At 40.4% G+C, this 14,446-nt stretch overlaps 1 protein-coding gene across 1 annotated transcript in view; it reads left to right on the top strand.

The window, feature by feature from the left end:
• LOC103748702 (zinc finger protein 84) overlaps positions 1 to 14,446 on the top strand; it is an 86,149-nt gene that overhangs the window by 62,222 nt on the left and 9,481 nt on the right. Inside the window, 1 exon segment of the mRNA XM_029555141.1 lies at positions 2,405 to 2,497. Coding sequence (XP_029411001.1) covers positions 2,405 to 2,497 — 93 coding nt within the window.

Consider the following 14,446-nt stretch of genomic DNA (forward strand, 5'->3'; position numbering starts at 1 on the left):
CAGAGGAGCTGACGTCCCAACATTCCGACTTGGGTAGTCGTCATGACGTCATTTCCTTCACTGAGTTCTACCTGCTAATAGTATCAGAGACTGATGACCAAGACTGAGCACCTGGTCTCTAGAGCATCTTAAATCCACAGTGTAACACCGAATGTGTGTGGATTCATTTTGGGTCTGTAAATCACTAAGAAGGATGGGTATTCAACACTACTGTTTCTTCTAACCTGTTAACAGTTTTCCTGCTTTAACAAATATTTTGATTAATTAATTTTTATTCTTTGACAGTTTTACACATGTATATAATGTGTTTTCTTCATTTTTATGCACCATCACCCTCTCATCTGCCTCCAAACCCCACTGAATACTTTCTTCTTCCCAGCAAGTCTCCTGCTTTCTTGCCTTTTTAGTGTGGCTTTGGACTTTTTTCCCCAAACACTGAGTTTCATTAGGGTTGATTGCATGAACATGCAATGCTGTTATGTAGTAGAGCAGAGGCAGCTTGGTTCTTGGATTTCTGAGACAGCGTTCACTGCAGTCCCGGGTTGTCTTGAGCTCTCTTTCATAGTTTGAGGCCTCAAAATCCTCACAGTTCTCCTCTCTTGGCATGTTAGAACCTGGAGTCTTTCTAGTTTTGGGGAAGCATATCTTCCTTAAGTTCTCAGTGTTTTGGAATATCCAAACTCCTTGGTTAATAAATTATAAAACAGGACTGAGGATTTGTCTCAGTTTCTAAGGTCCTGGCTAACGTGCAAATCTCTAAATTCAATTCCTGATACCATAAAATAAACTTAATGAAATTATGAAAAGCAAATAAGTAATAAAATTATTGAGCCTTTAAAAATTTTATAAATGCTTTTAGGAACTGTTTTGAATGGGAGTACATTCTGAATATCTCAACAAGTCTGTTCTTGATTTCCAATAAAGTGCATATTTTTGGTTTTTTTGACTTTGTATTCTGTAAGGAGTTATTTCATCCATTCTCCTTTTTGTGGAGACATATAAGATTTTCTGTGTTGCATCACTTGTCCTACAAATAAGGACGGTTTCACACTCCCCTTCCTGCTTTGGATGTCCTTTGTTTCCTTCCCTTAGCTCCTGTCTATGGAATGATACACAGACTTCCAATAGTGTCCTGAGAAAGAGTATGAACCAGTGCATCCTGCTCTTGTTTCCATCTTTGCTGAAGTAATTCTATGTTTTCCCCATTCACTAAGTGATAAACTGTGCGTTTATTGTATATAATTTGTATTGTGTGAAGGTACACTTTTGTGTCTACTTTGTTAAGCATTTTTGCTTTCTTTTTAAAAATGTTATCAGTATGTGTTATGTGGTGGTGGGGATGCTGTTGCATATATGTGGAACTCAGAGGACTGTTGTAAGACCTGGTCATTGCCTTCCACTTTATCCAGTAATTGGTTTATCTTGTTTTTTTGTGGCTGTGCAAATCTTCCCTTGTAATTGGCCTGATGTCTTCTGGTCTTTCTTGTTTCTGCCTCCTCTTTCTCTGTGGGAGTGTTGAGACTGAAGACATGTTCCTGCACTCTGGCTTTTTAGTAGATACTAGAGGTATGAACTCTGCTCTTTTTTCAATGTTTTAATGAGCCTGGGTATTTAAAAATAACCATCTCTTTGCTCAAAAAAAATTTTTCCTCTATCTCATCAGTTCAGCTGGTGGAATCTTTTCCTTTTTATACCCCCACCCCTTTCACTTTTTATTTAAGTAATTTCGAGCTTTGCAAAATTCCTTCCTCACTTTTTTTTTTTGTCTTTTTGTGACAGGGTCTCCCTGTAGTCCCAGCTGTCCTGGAACTCACTATGTAGACCAGGCTGGCCTTGAATTCACAGAGATGCTGCCTCTGTCTCCCGAGTGCTGGGATTAAAGGCGTGCGCCACCACGCCTGGCCGTTCCTCACCTTTTAAGCACTCTCTGGTTATTTGGTCCTGATAGCCCATGTGTCTTCCTCTTTTATTGTATTTTTCCCTCTCCTTGTCTTCTTTATTTCTTTAGTTCTCATAGCATCATTATCATAGATTATTCGTCATGGAGTTTATTGCCATTTGAGGGTCAATTCCAGTCAATGAAAGATGTGAGTGCAATGAGTCTGTAACAAAAGTTTCTATTTAGGGAGCCAGGATATGTTTCAGCAAGTCAAAGATTGGTGGCCTGGGTTCAGTCCGCAGATTCCAAATTAAGGGGGAAGAAGAGGACTGACTCTCTAAAATTGTTCTGTGACCTCTATGTACCTTGTGGTGGCACAAACATATTATGTGTGTGTGCACAGACTCACATACATAATAATAATGATAATAATTTTTTTCAAGTTTCTAGTTTACCCATCATAGCACAGCATTTCAAATCAGACTTACCACTTGGGCACAGTCTTACATCATTTTCTGTTTACAGGACACTGCATGACGAAACCTGAGTTGATCATCAGGCTGGAGCATGGATTTGAGCCATGGAGCATAGGCAAAGCCTCACTTTGGAGTGTGCCAGGTCAGTGAATGCATGCTGGGGAAGGGATGTCAGCAAGAGGCTTGCTCATAAGGTAATATTCATGCAGAGGTGTCTTCACCAAAATCAATCCAAACCTAGTCCCAGTGACAGGTGGCTTATTCTGTGAGGCATCTAATTTCTTGCAGTTTCTGAGTGGAGTTCTCTGTGTCAACTAGTGCCCAAACTGCTGTGGAGCCCAGAAGAGTGTTTTGGATTTCCTGTGGTTAGAGTTACAGGTAATTGTGAGCTGCCTGACGTGAGTGCTAGGAATTTAACTCAGGTCCTTTGGAAGTGCAACAAGTGCTCCTAAGCACAGAGCCATCTCTCCAGTCCCTTGTTGATTAGGTATTTTACCTAAATTCTTAATTGTCCTTTGCCCTTGTTTTATACATAGTTTTTGTTTTATGTTTTAAATTAGCCTTTGTTGAAATGTTCTTCCATCACCTTTGCAGATGAGGTGGCTAATGCCTAAATGAGCTCCCAACCTGGCAGAGAAGCAGGGCAGGGTTTATAAAGTTTAAAACCACAATTACATCATGCCAAGGGCAAAGCCAATAACCATAGTTACATCAGATCACCATAGTTACACCAGACCAGGGAAGGTCAGTTAACAAAGAGGTTTTTAGTTAATGAAATTTTCAGTAGGAAAAAACAAGTTTCTCAGAACTGCAGAAAACAATGGAGTCCATGGAGATGCAAGTATAGCTGTGTGGGAGGTATTACCTGGATGTGCTACCTGGCTACTTGTAAATTCCCCAGTGCTGTAAAAACACTGTACTCTCTGAAACTGCATGTGCTGGATAGCTTTATTTGTCAACTTAACACACCTGGTTTGAGGGAACCTCAGTTGGGGGATTTTCTCCTTTGGACTGGCCTTTGGCCATATCTGTGAGGCATTTTCTTGACTGTCAAGTGATGGAGGAGGGCCCAACTGATTGTGGGTGGTGCCACCCTTAGGCAGGTGGTCCTGTATTGTATAAGAAAGCAGGTTGAGCATAGGCCAAGGAACCAAGCCTGTAAGCAGCATTCTTCCTTGGCCTATCCTTCACCTCCTGCCTCCAATTTCCTGCCCCAAGTTCTGACCTTGGGCTCCCTCAATGATAAACTGTGACCTGGGAGATGTGAACCAAATAAATCTTTCATCCCCAAGTTGGTATTGGTCATAGTGCTTTGTCACAGCAATTAAAAACAAACTAGACCCAGGTGTGGTGGCTCACGCCTTTAATCCCAGCACCCGGGAGGCAGAGGCAGGCAGATCTCTGTGAGTTTGAGGCCAGCCTGGTCTCCATAGTGAATCCAGGGCAGCTGGGGCTACAGGGAGACCCTGACTCAAAAAGACAAAAAAAAAAAAAAAAAAAAAAAAAAAGCAAACTAGAATAGAAATTGTTATCAGGAGTGGTGTTTGTGAAGAACCTGATGATGTGGGGTTTTGGAGGAATTGGAAGACTTTGAAAGTTTGGGCTAGAAAAGCAGTTATTGCTGTAAGCAGTACTTAACAGATCATTCTAGTAAGCTCCTGGAAGTAAGTAGTGCTGAGAACAGTGTAGTTCCAGAGAGACTAAGGACTTAAGCAGCAATTGGGATATTTGGCAAAGAGTCTGGCTGGAGTCTCCTCACAGCCAAAAAACTTTCCTGAGGCAATGAACTAATTTCTTTGGCTGAGGCTATTTCAAGGCAGCCTAACAATGAAATGGTAGTGTGGCTATTAATGGTGAATATTATGCAGATCTACAGTGAAAAAGAGCAAATGGGGCAGAAAGAAATGCAGAATATACAGTTTAGATTGAAAAAGAACACTAGGAAGATTAATGTTGGAGCCAAGGCAAGTGCTGAAGGGGATCCCTTTGATAAAGACATTAAATTAATTAAGGAGAAGCCTAGAGATTTGCACTTTAACAATGGAGAGAGCACCTGCAGGGCAAGACCACACTCAGCTAAGCCTTGTGAAAGGAAAATTCTGGGGTTTTCTATTCCTAGAAAACCACAGCCGAGAAAAGCTCAGAAGTAGATGAAACAGGGCAGGGTCTACCCCAAACTTGCAGCCATACTTTGCAGAGTCATTCACCTGGTGCTGGCTTTAGAGACATGAAAGATGCAAGAGTCAAGGGGTCACTGGGCATGGTGGTGCACACCTTTAATCTCAGCACTCAGGAGGCAAAGGAAGGTGGATCTCTTTGAGTTCAAGGCCAGCCTCGTCTACATAGTGAGTTCCAGGCCAGCTGAGAGTACAGGGAGACCTTGCCTCAAAAAGACCAAAGGAAGAAAAAAAGAATAAAGGGGTCATTGGTTCTTCCTCTGGGGTTTCAGAGAGCTGCCAAGGCCAGGCAACATGTAGCAGGGGTGTCCCTGCATAAGGAAGGCCTTGATGGGCCATTGTGTGAAACTGTGAAGGGGAAGCCTGGTTGGCAGTGGAGACCCTAAGAAGACATTTGTGATGCCAGAACTGTGAGACATCTGCCATGGAGAGCTGCATACAGGGAATGGTACCAGCCCAAGAGAGATGTATGTTTCACACAGCAAAGGTGGAGAGGCTGAGCCATCTAAGCCCTTTGGAAGTAAAGTCTCAGAATTCAAACCTGGTGGTATTAGATTTGGTGTTTGCCTTGCTGGTTTTGGGGCTTGTTTTGGTCTGGTATTTCCTCATTATGCCTCTAGTCTTCCCTTTTGGAATGGGGATGTGTATTCAGTTCCACTGTATGTTGGGAGTATGTAATTTGTCTTTTGATTTTGCAGGGGCTTGCAGTTAAGATATTGTCCTGAGTCTCAGAAGAGACTTTGGACTGTGGACTTTTGAAGAGTATTGAGACTGGTAAAGATGATGGGGACTTTTAAGCTTGGACCAAGTGCATTTTTAATTTATGTGGTCATGAACTTGTGGGGTCCAGGGAGTGGAATATGGTGGTTTGAAGGAGAATGTCCCCCATAGGCTCCAAGTATTTGAGCATTTTGTCCCCATTTAGTGCTGCTGTTTTGGGAGGTCTTAGAAAGCATGTCACCAGGGGCAGACTTACAGGGTTCTTAATCTTAAGCCTTGCCAGATCTCCATTGCTCTCTGCTTCCTTTGCCTGCTTGAAGATGTGAGAACTTAGCTTCTGCTCCTACTCCAGCCACCTCTGCTACCATGCCTCTCCACCATGATGAATTCTTGCCCCTTTGGAACAATAAGCTAAATAAACTCTTCCTTTTATAAGTTCCCTTAGTCATGGTGTTTCCATCACTGCAACAGAAAAGTAACTAATACTCTACAGGTGTAGCCTTCATGGCTAGCTGGTTCTGCCTGGCTGACTACAGTGGGAATGGCTGGGCAAAAACACAAGCTAAAGCAAGTCAGCTGGGACAAAATGGAGTGTGTTTTGCCATTTCAATAGCAACAATTAACACTCAAATGCTGATCCTCTTAAAGAGCTCACATTCAGAGAGAACACAGTGAAGTAAATGTGTAATGTACTAGAGTGAGATGAGAGACGCCAACAATATTTACCCCAAGGACAGAAAATAAGTCATAACATGAATGCCATATAGAGGAATTTTTAATTTATTTTGGTTTAACTTTGATATTGTGGTTTTCAAAATTTGGAACAAATACATAGTTAGATGCAAGTTCAAGACTGGACAGGGTTTGTCATTAGAACTGAGAAAGAAATTTGGCAATCAGTACCCTAAAAAGAATCATCCACAGAGTTTTAAGATGATGAGAAAAGCAGCTGGGCATGGTGGTGCACACCTCTAGTCCCTGCACTGGAGATGCAGAGGCAGGCAGATCTCTGTGAGATTGAGGCCAGCCTCATTTCCATAGTGAGTTGCAGGTCACCTGGGGCTACAGGGAGACCCTGTCTCAAAAAAGACACCCCTAAAAAGCAGACAAACGAAGAAAAAAATCTCCCCAAACAAAAACAAATGAAATAAATAAAATTTAATGAGAAAAGTAAGGTTCGGAAGTTCCAGGAGGGATGGCAGGTTATAGGTTTTTCCCATACTGATACTTGAATGCAAAGTGCCAGAGAAACACAGGAGAGAATGTATTACCAGTAGAGAAGGAGAAGAAGAATATTTGGAATGTAGACCAGAGGTGTCAGGACAGGGATGCAGTAGAATAACAGCAAAGGAATGCAGAGAAATGTAGAGACAGTCAACACCTGAAATCCCAGGTGGTAATGGAATCAAATACTACAGGTAGTTTAGACCCTTGTTCATCAGTGTCCTGCAGCCAGAAGACTGGCATTCTCTGCAGGAGAAGCCTGGGACTGGCACGTGTTCACCCAGTACAGTGGTTTTCTCAGATACTGTCTTGTCCAAATGGCAAACTAAATTGAGAACAAATTGATTGTGTTAATCCACATAGTGTGGAGTACTATAAACTGGTTCCATCTACTCTTGGAACATGACAACAAAGATTTCTCAAAACTCAGGAGACTAGGGAAACACAGCTTCTGTGTTGCAGGTGGGTATAAGTGGTAGCCATGGAAACTGACATAGTCAGATACAGATTCTCTGAGAAAGTTAAGAAGCTTTATGAATAGAGTCTTGGACTCAGGTGAAAAGTGAGCCCCGTTCTTCATAGACATTGGCAGAGAATCAGAATATCAGGTCTGGAGTCAGCCAGTTGCTTGGCCTCTAGACCATTCTTCCATCTCTGTGATTTGCTACATCTTAGAACCTAGAGATTTGAGCCCAGAGAACACAGTTCTCTAGGTTTTCACAGCTTTCTTCTTGTGAAAATGTGTTTATTGTTTATTGAGTCCTGAAAGATCCAGGCTGACTCTCTTTCCTCTGCTCTTTACAGTCTTTCTAGAGACCCCCTTTTTTTTTTTTTAATTTTGTCTTCTCTCAGGGCAAAAAATAATTGATGTTTCTGTAGCAGGTAGTATGGTGTCTGACTACATACTCAAAAGCTTATTGAACACAATGACTATTTTATGCCAATAAATGGGTTATTCAGTCAGTGGAACCCTGCAATGGACCAGGTAATCTTGTTGGATCTGGCTGTTACCTCAATTAATACCAACTAGTCAACTGAGAACAGGGGAATTACAGAAGTTCTGAGCTACTAACCAATAATCATGGCACCCTGCTAGCACATTCCATTAGTAGTGGACATGTGTGAAAATTTTTCTCCAGTTGAGAAGTTGAGAATCCAGTAGTTTCTCAGTCCATGAGACTGGATATCTCAGTATTCCCAATCTAGTCCTGAAGGCCCGAGGGATTCCTGGAGATCTGCTCATCTTCAGTCTACTTTGGAATCCAAAGTAATTGGTTTGACTATCAGTGAAAGAATGCCACAGGAACAAGATGAACTCACCAGTGAGAGAGAAGGCAAGCTGGCAAAAGTGAAAGCCCTCTTCTACCATGACCTTTCATATTGGCTGCCACATGTAGGATGAGTCTTCCAGCTTCAGATAATTCAACCATTCTCATTTCACTTAATTCCAGATACTGTCAAGTCAACAACAAAGATTAGTCATCACGACAGGTGAAGACACACAGACTGAAAGAGAAGCAAACAAAACATCTGTTTTGAAGCAAAAAAAAATGTTAAAGAAGTCAGCAGTAGATACACTCACATCAGTCAAACTACAATGCATGACAAAGCAGAAGGTAATTATACAAGAAGCTTTATTGAGAATTTCATACATGCATATAAGGTGTCCACTCTCTCCCCTACAACACCTCTCATATTGCCCCATCACTTTTTTCCTGACAATTTCGTCTTTCTTTCTTTTTCTTTCTTTCTTTCTTTCTTTCTTTCTTTCTTTCTTCACTTTAAGATGAGTCGACTGTCATGTTGTGCGCTGCCTTAAGAAGAGACTTATGCAGTCAGAAACATGCAGCTAGGCAGCAGCTTTTGACCTGCCAATAGCCACATGAATCCTGAGTGCCAGTTTTTGCCTTTGGACTGGAGTGTGTTGCTAAGAGGCCCAAGGAAATTTTGACTTTTAGCCAAGAAACTGGCTACTTTTCTTTGAGATCTTTTTAACCCCAATTGCCTAGCCAATTCCTAATTCCTAGTCTTATCACACCATCCTCTGAAGAGGTTACCCAAGCTTTGCTGATAGGGAATTGGGTCACAGGCTTCTCTGGCTTCTTCCATGCTGAACAGGGACGTAGGATGAGGCAATTTACCCCTTCAGTGGGTCTATCTAAAAGATTCCCAAATTGAATACTTCTTATCTGTAGGGAGAAAAGAAAGTCCTTGACTGGTGAATAGGGGATGTGAAGGAGAAGTAAAGGCAAGAGTAGTAAGTATTGCAAGTTCTAGACAGAGAACCAGAAAAAAGTCAGAACAGGTCAAATTTCAAATGTTCATATCAGAGTCCATTAGGATTTCTTGACAAGAGCTTCCAAAAGCATCCCTCTATTGGGTTCTTCCTCATTTTTCTTTTGTCTTCCAAGGCTGGATTCTAGAGTGATGGATTCAGGTTTTGCTTTCAAGTATTTTAATTGCTGTTGGAGTGGTTAGAATCAGTGTCAGTTCCCTCTCAAAGGCTTCTAGATAGGGCGAGAAAATAAATTTATCCATCATTTTAGAACAATAGCTGGTTGTCTCCCTTAGCTACAGCTGGGCACTACAGTATTGAAGACCAAGATTTGAAGTCTTACATCTGAGCAGCACTTTCTGGTTAGGAACAAAATCATCAATGAGTAAAAATTGTCTAAATAACTTTTTATATGGAATTAAGCCTAATGTCTAGGAAGTGTAATCCCTTGAACTCTTAAAGACATATACTTATGACTTTATTCTTTGGTTATACTTTCCTTTTGGGTGTTTAAGACCATACAGTTCGCCCAAATAAATCAATTTATTTTTACACTTAAGGTCATTTGAGGATCTGTTCTTCAGGGACATGGGCTTGGGAAGAGCCCCTGGCTCCTTTCTTTTACCAGTTCCATCTATGTGACAATAAGTCAAAGGTCCTGCTTGGCCATATCTGGCTTCACTTGGAAGCATGAATGAGATGTTTCCTCTGAGTTGACCCTCCTTTTTGTAGACTGGACACTGGTTCAAGTCCATTTGGTTGGGTCTCCATGACCTCCCTGCAAAAGGGCAGGTGACTCACCACAGTTACAGGACATTTCGAGAGATGTTCCATAGTTCCCAGGAACTTAGTCAACCTTGGAGGGCAAGGAGCAAAAACTGTCCTTTAAGTCCCTCTGACCAGCTTAGTATAGGTCCCAAAGTATGGCTGTTAAACATCCAATAAGGTTAGTTCCACCAGTCTGGTAATTTTAATTACCATGTGCTATGTCGATAAAGCTTGGGTAAAAAACTCAAATATTCTCAGATAAAACTTGGCTAGATATATATTTTGTTTAAACTAGTTGACTAAACTATGACCTCAGAAATTTTTAAGATTATGTGTATATAATTTTTGTTTTATTCTTTATATATCATAACAAAACCTACACAGAACTTCATCAATTGCTTAGGCTTTCACATTTAGAAAATATTTTGGAAATATTTTGGAAAATATTTTGGAAAATATCTCCATTCCCATATCCTTTTAACATCTTTTACATTCTCATTTTCTTTGTTTAAAAAAAATAATTATGAGCTACAATAGCATTAACAAATAAATTTCATCTGTTTTGAGAATTCTTTCCTGGAGATACTAAGCAATGCTTATTCCCTTTTAAGGTTCTAATGTCAAGCCAATATTTGATTAAAGTTTTACTGGGGAACTTACTGAGCTTGCTTACTGATATAACTGAGGGGTCGCTGAGGTGTATGTATGACCTGAGGGTATGCGCACCCAGCATGGATCATGTCTTCTCTTCCTAGCCTTCCCCAGATTATATACTTAAGCCCTCCCCAAATCCAGGAGACCATGTGTGATTAGGGAAAAATTACATACAGTTGGCTGGGAAGAGTGACTTGATACTCCAGTGAGGGTCCAGTGAGTATCATGTCATATGCAAAAAGTGATAGTTTGACCTCTTCCAATTAGTACTCCTTTAATTTCCTTCTTCTCTCTTATTGATATAGCAAGAGTTTCAAGCATTGTGTTGAAAAGGAATGGATATAGTGGGCATCCTTGTCTGGTTCCTGATTTTAATGGGAATGCTTCCACTTTTTCTCCATTTAGAATGATGTTGGCTCTGGGTTTGTTGTATATGGCTTTAATTACATTGAGTTATGTTCCCTCCAGTCAAATTCCCTCTAGGACTTTGAACATAAATGCATGCTGAATTTTGTCAAAAGCCTTTTCTACATCTATTGAGATTGCCGGTGCCAGGCAGCCAAGACAGACAGTACCTGAAAGGGGGAGTGAGGATTGAAAGAAAAAAACAAGAGACAGAGAAAAGATACTTGGGAGGACTGTCAGTAGAGACTGCAGCCCCAGTTTATTTTTCTCTGCCTTTTTATACAGAAGAACTCAATTAGTTTCAACAGTTGTTTTTCCCACCTGTATCTGAGGGTCAGGAGTGGTCAAATACTTCAAAGGCTTCTTTGATCTTTTTGTCTACCACTATTGCCTCCGGGTCAGATTAGGTCAAAACACAAACGCTAAGTAAACAAGCAAGCCTGCCACAGCTCGATGTACATAATGGATTAATAGCTCCCAACATGAGATTACAATATTGATTTTGTCTTTGAGTTCATTTATATGATTAATGATATTTATTGACTTGTGTATATTGAAACAGCCCTGAATCTCTGGGATAATGCCTACTTGATCATGGTGAATGATCTTTTTTATGTGTCTATATTCGGTTTGCAAGTATTTTGTTGAGAGTGTTTGCATTTATGTTCATTAAGGATATGGGTCTATAGTTTTCTTTTTGGTAGTGTCTTTACCCAGTTTGGGTATTAGAGTGATGGTTTCATAGAAGGAATTTGGGCGTTCTCCTTCTGTTCGTATCATTTTGAATAATTTAGGTAGTATTGGTTGTAAAAAATAAAAAAAATAAATGAGCAAAAAATTAAAAATAAATAAGGGATGAGGCAAAATAATATACATATAATCTTAAAATTTCTATGGTTATAGTTTGAATTTTCCTTGTAGAACTCTTCTACTGGATTGGTAGAGTTTGGTGGGGACATAGTGTTTTGGCTTCCCATTTTATTATTCTTTCATTGTTATTTTGGTATGCGAATTTCTTTTGTTGTTTATGATTCTGATATGAGAATTAGGTTGAAGTATGCTTCTGTTTGTATTATCGGGGTGCCTAGATCCTTTCTTTATTGTTTATGCAAAGCTGGTTGGTACAGGGTTCAGGTTCTTTCAGGTTTAATTAGGAGAGAATGGATGGCTTCAGATCAGCTATTCTGGAGTACACACAGAAGCCCAATTCAGGTTCCAGTCGGGAATACTCAGGCTTCCTTCACCACGTGGATGTAGGATCCTGGCACTCTCAGGAAATCCTCTGCATTCTCAGACCCTCTTCCAGAGGGAGGCCAAAACTCCTCACTCTCTGGTGGTCTGCGGAGATCAGAGCCGCTACACCAATGGAGGTTGAAACCCACCCCCTCAGGCTGTCTGCTAGGATCTCAGCCTTAGCCTACCAATGCCAAGTCTTCCCTGGGACCTTCAGAGGGGCCTCAGGAAATCCCAGGTAGGGGGATGGGTATGGCACATTTAGGGGAAGTTCACCACCATGTGGAGGCAGGATCCTGGGGCCCTAAAGTAGTCCCCTTCATTCTCAGATCCTCTGTCAAAGGGAGGCCCACCCGAGAGAGGCCAGAACTCGGCACTCTTTGGAGATCTCTTCTCCATTACTCTTATCTTGAACTACTGTTGGACTTTGTCAAAGGCTCTTTCTGTGTTGAATGAGATGATCATATGCTTTCTTACTTTGAGTCTATTGATATGATGGATATTATTGATTGCCATATGTTGAAACAGTCTTGCATTTCTGTAAATGAACTAACTTGCTAATGATGAATGATCTTTTTGATATGAACTTGAATTTTATTTCCCAGTACTTACTGTTTTTTTTTTGTTGTTGTTCATCAGGGAGATGGGTTCGTAATTTTCTGTTTTAGCTTTGTCATTGTCTGATTTGGTTAATTAATGATGGCTTCATAAAAGAATGTGGAAATTTTCATTTTCTCTTTTATGAATAATTTGAGAAGTATTGGTGTTGATTCTTCTGTGATGTTCTAGTAGAATTCTCCAGTGTATCTATCTGGTCCTGAGTTTTTTCAGTTGTGAGACTTTATTACTCTTTCCATATCACTGCTGGCAATGGAGCTATTTAAATTATTTCTTTCATCTTTGGTTCATTTTGTTATCTTGCGTGTTCATAGAATTCATCCATTTCTTTTAGATTTAGAATGTCCTTACTCTTGTCTGAATTTCATTGGTATTTGTTGTTATTCTGTCTTCTTTCTCTGATATGGTTAATTTAGTTAAAGATTTATTTTGTAGTGCATCACTTTCAAGAATCAATTCTCCAGTTTATTGCTTTTTTACATTGTGGGCGACTGCTTTTATTTCATTAATTTCTGCTCTGATCTTTATTATTTTTCACTGACCATACTATTTGAGTGTGGTTTATTATCTCATGGGAAGGAACTGCTTTCTGATTGGATTTGAGGCTTGATCTAAAAGAGGGAACGCATGTCTGATACTAGAAACCTGGTCAAAGCCCATGGTTGGAGGTATCATAGGTAGCTGTAATGGGAAACCTATTGTTTGTTCAGTGGTTAAATGTTAAAAATACCATCTCCAAGTTTATATTTTTACCTATAGACTTATGCTGCTATCATATTTGAGCAGAGATGTTTGTTTTTTCAATGTCGTATAGTTAATACAGAGGCTCATAACTGTTCAAAGTACTGAAAATAAGTGACAGTGGGTGCTCAACCCTATATGGAATCAAACACCTTCTCCCAAGACTCAGGGATTATCATAGAAGAGGCCATGGAAAGAATGTTAGAGCCAGAAGATGGGAAGAGTGCTGTGAAGTTTTGTCTTCTGGATGTGAAATAAGCTTAAAGTAGTTTGAGTTACCTGAGTGACATCCAGGCAGTTAAAATTCCAGCATGGATGTGAGAGAGAGTCATGAGCCCCTTCTTCTATTAGCTAAGAAACCTTGGGAGTTGTTGGCTTCTCTTCAGTTGTAGAATCATTGTTCCTTGGCAGTGTGGCCATGATTAGACAGCATTATGCAGGTATCCTGTGTCTGAATGTATACATTATGAAATTAAAACATTTGCAGAATAAACATATTTGTTGGCTCTTATTTATTGAGCCGTTATTTACAATAGCCAAGGAGGTATAGCACCTGTTTGTGTTAATGGATTCACACATGAAAACAAGCTGTACCTAAAAATGGAGTACTATTCCCCTATTAAGAACTAGGTGATGTTGTCTCCAGGATTTCCAGGAACAGGAATAGAAGTTCATTATATCATATTAAGTGAAATAAGTCAGACTTAGAAAGACAAACATCACTTGGCTTCTATCATTTAGGAAGAGCATTGAACCATCAGGAAGATAGAACAAAAAGATTTAAAGTGGATATGAATAGTAACACTATTTTCTGTATATAATAGACAAGTTATATCCATTATTGCCAGGGGTTCATACCAGCGACCCCCGCGCAATGATGATTGGGGATGAGTAAGTGTGCCATTCACCAGCCCACACCACCCCCAGTACTGGGGACAATCAGATGCAATGGGGAGCCTAGTCAAGCAGGGACTCATTTATTGCAGGTGTCACAGAGCTTATAAAGGCATCTGGAAATCCCCCCTGCCCCTGAGGGTGTATCTTAAGGACGGCCATGCATGGATCATGTTTTCCTCAGCAGTGCGGAAGTATTCTTCAGACTTTCAAAGCAAGTCAGGCCATGCCCCAGTAACTTCCTCTCAGACTTCTGCAAGGTGAAGCCTTTAGGTCCCCACTTCTCCCCCTTTTATTTTTATTTTAAGGCTGGACTGACTTTATTTCATGGGTTACCTCATAAACTGCTCCCTGAGGAGAGATGGCTCTTTCCTCTAATCTT

The sequence above is a fragment of the Nannospalax galili genome, unplaced genomic scaffold, assembly GCF_000622305.1.
Source record: "Nannospalax galili isolate Female #2095 unplaced genomic scaffold, S.galili_v1.0 scaffold664, whole genome shotgun sequence".
NCBI lineage: Eukaryota > Metazoa > Chordata > Mammalia > Rodentia > Spalacidae > Nannospalax > Nannospalax galili.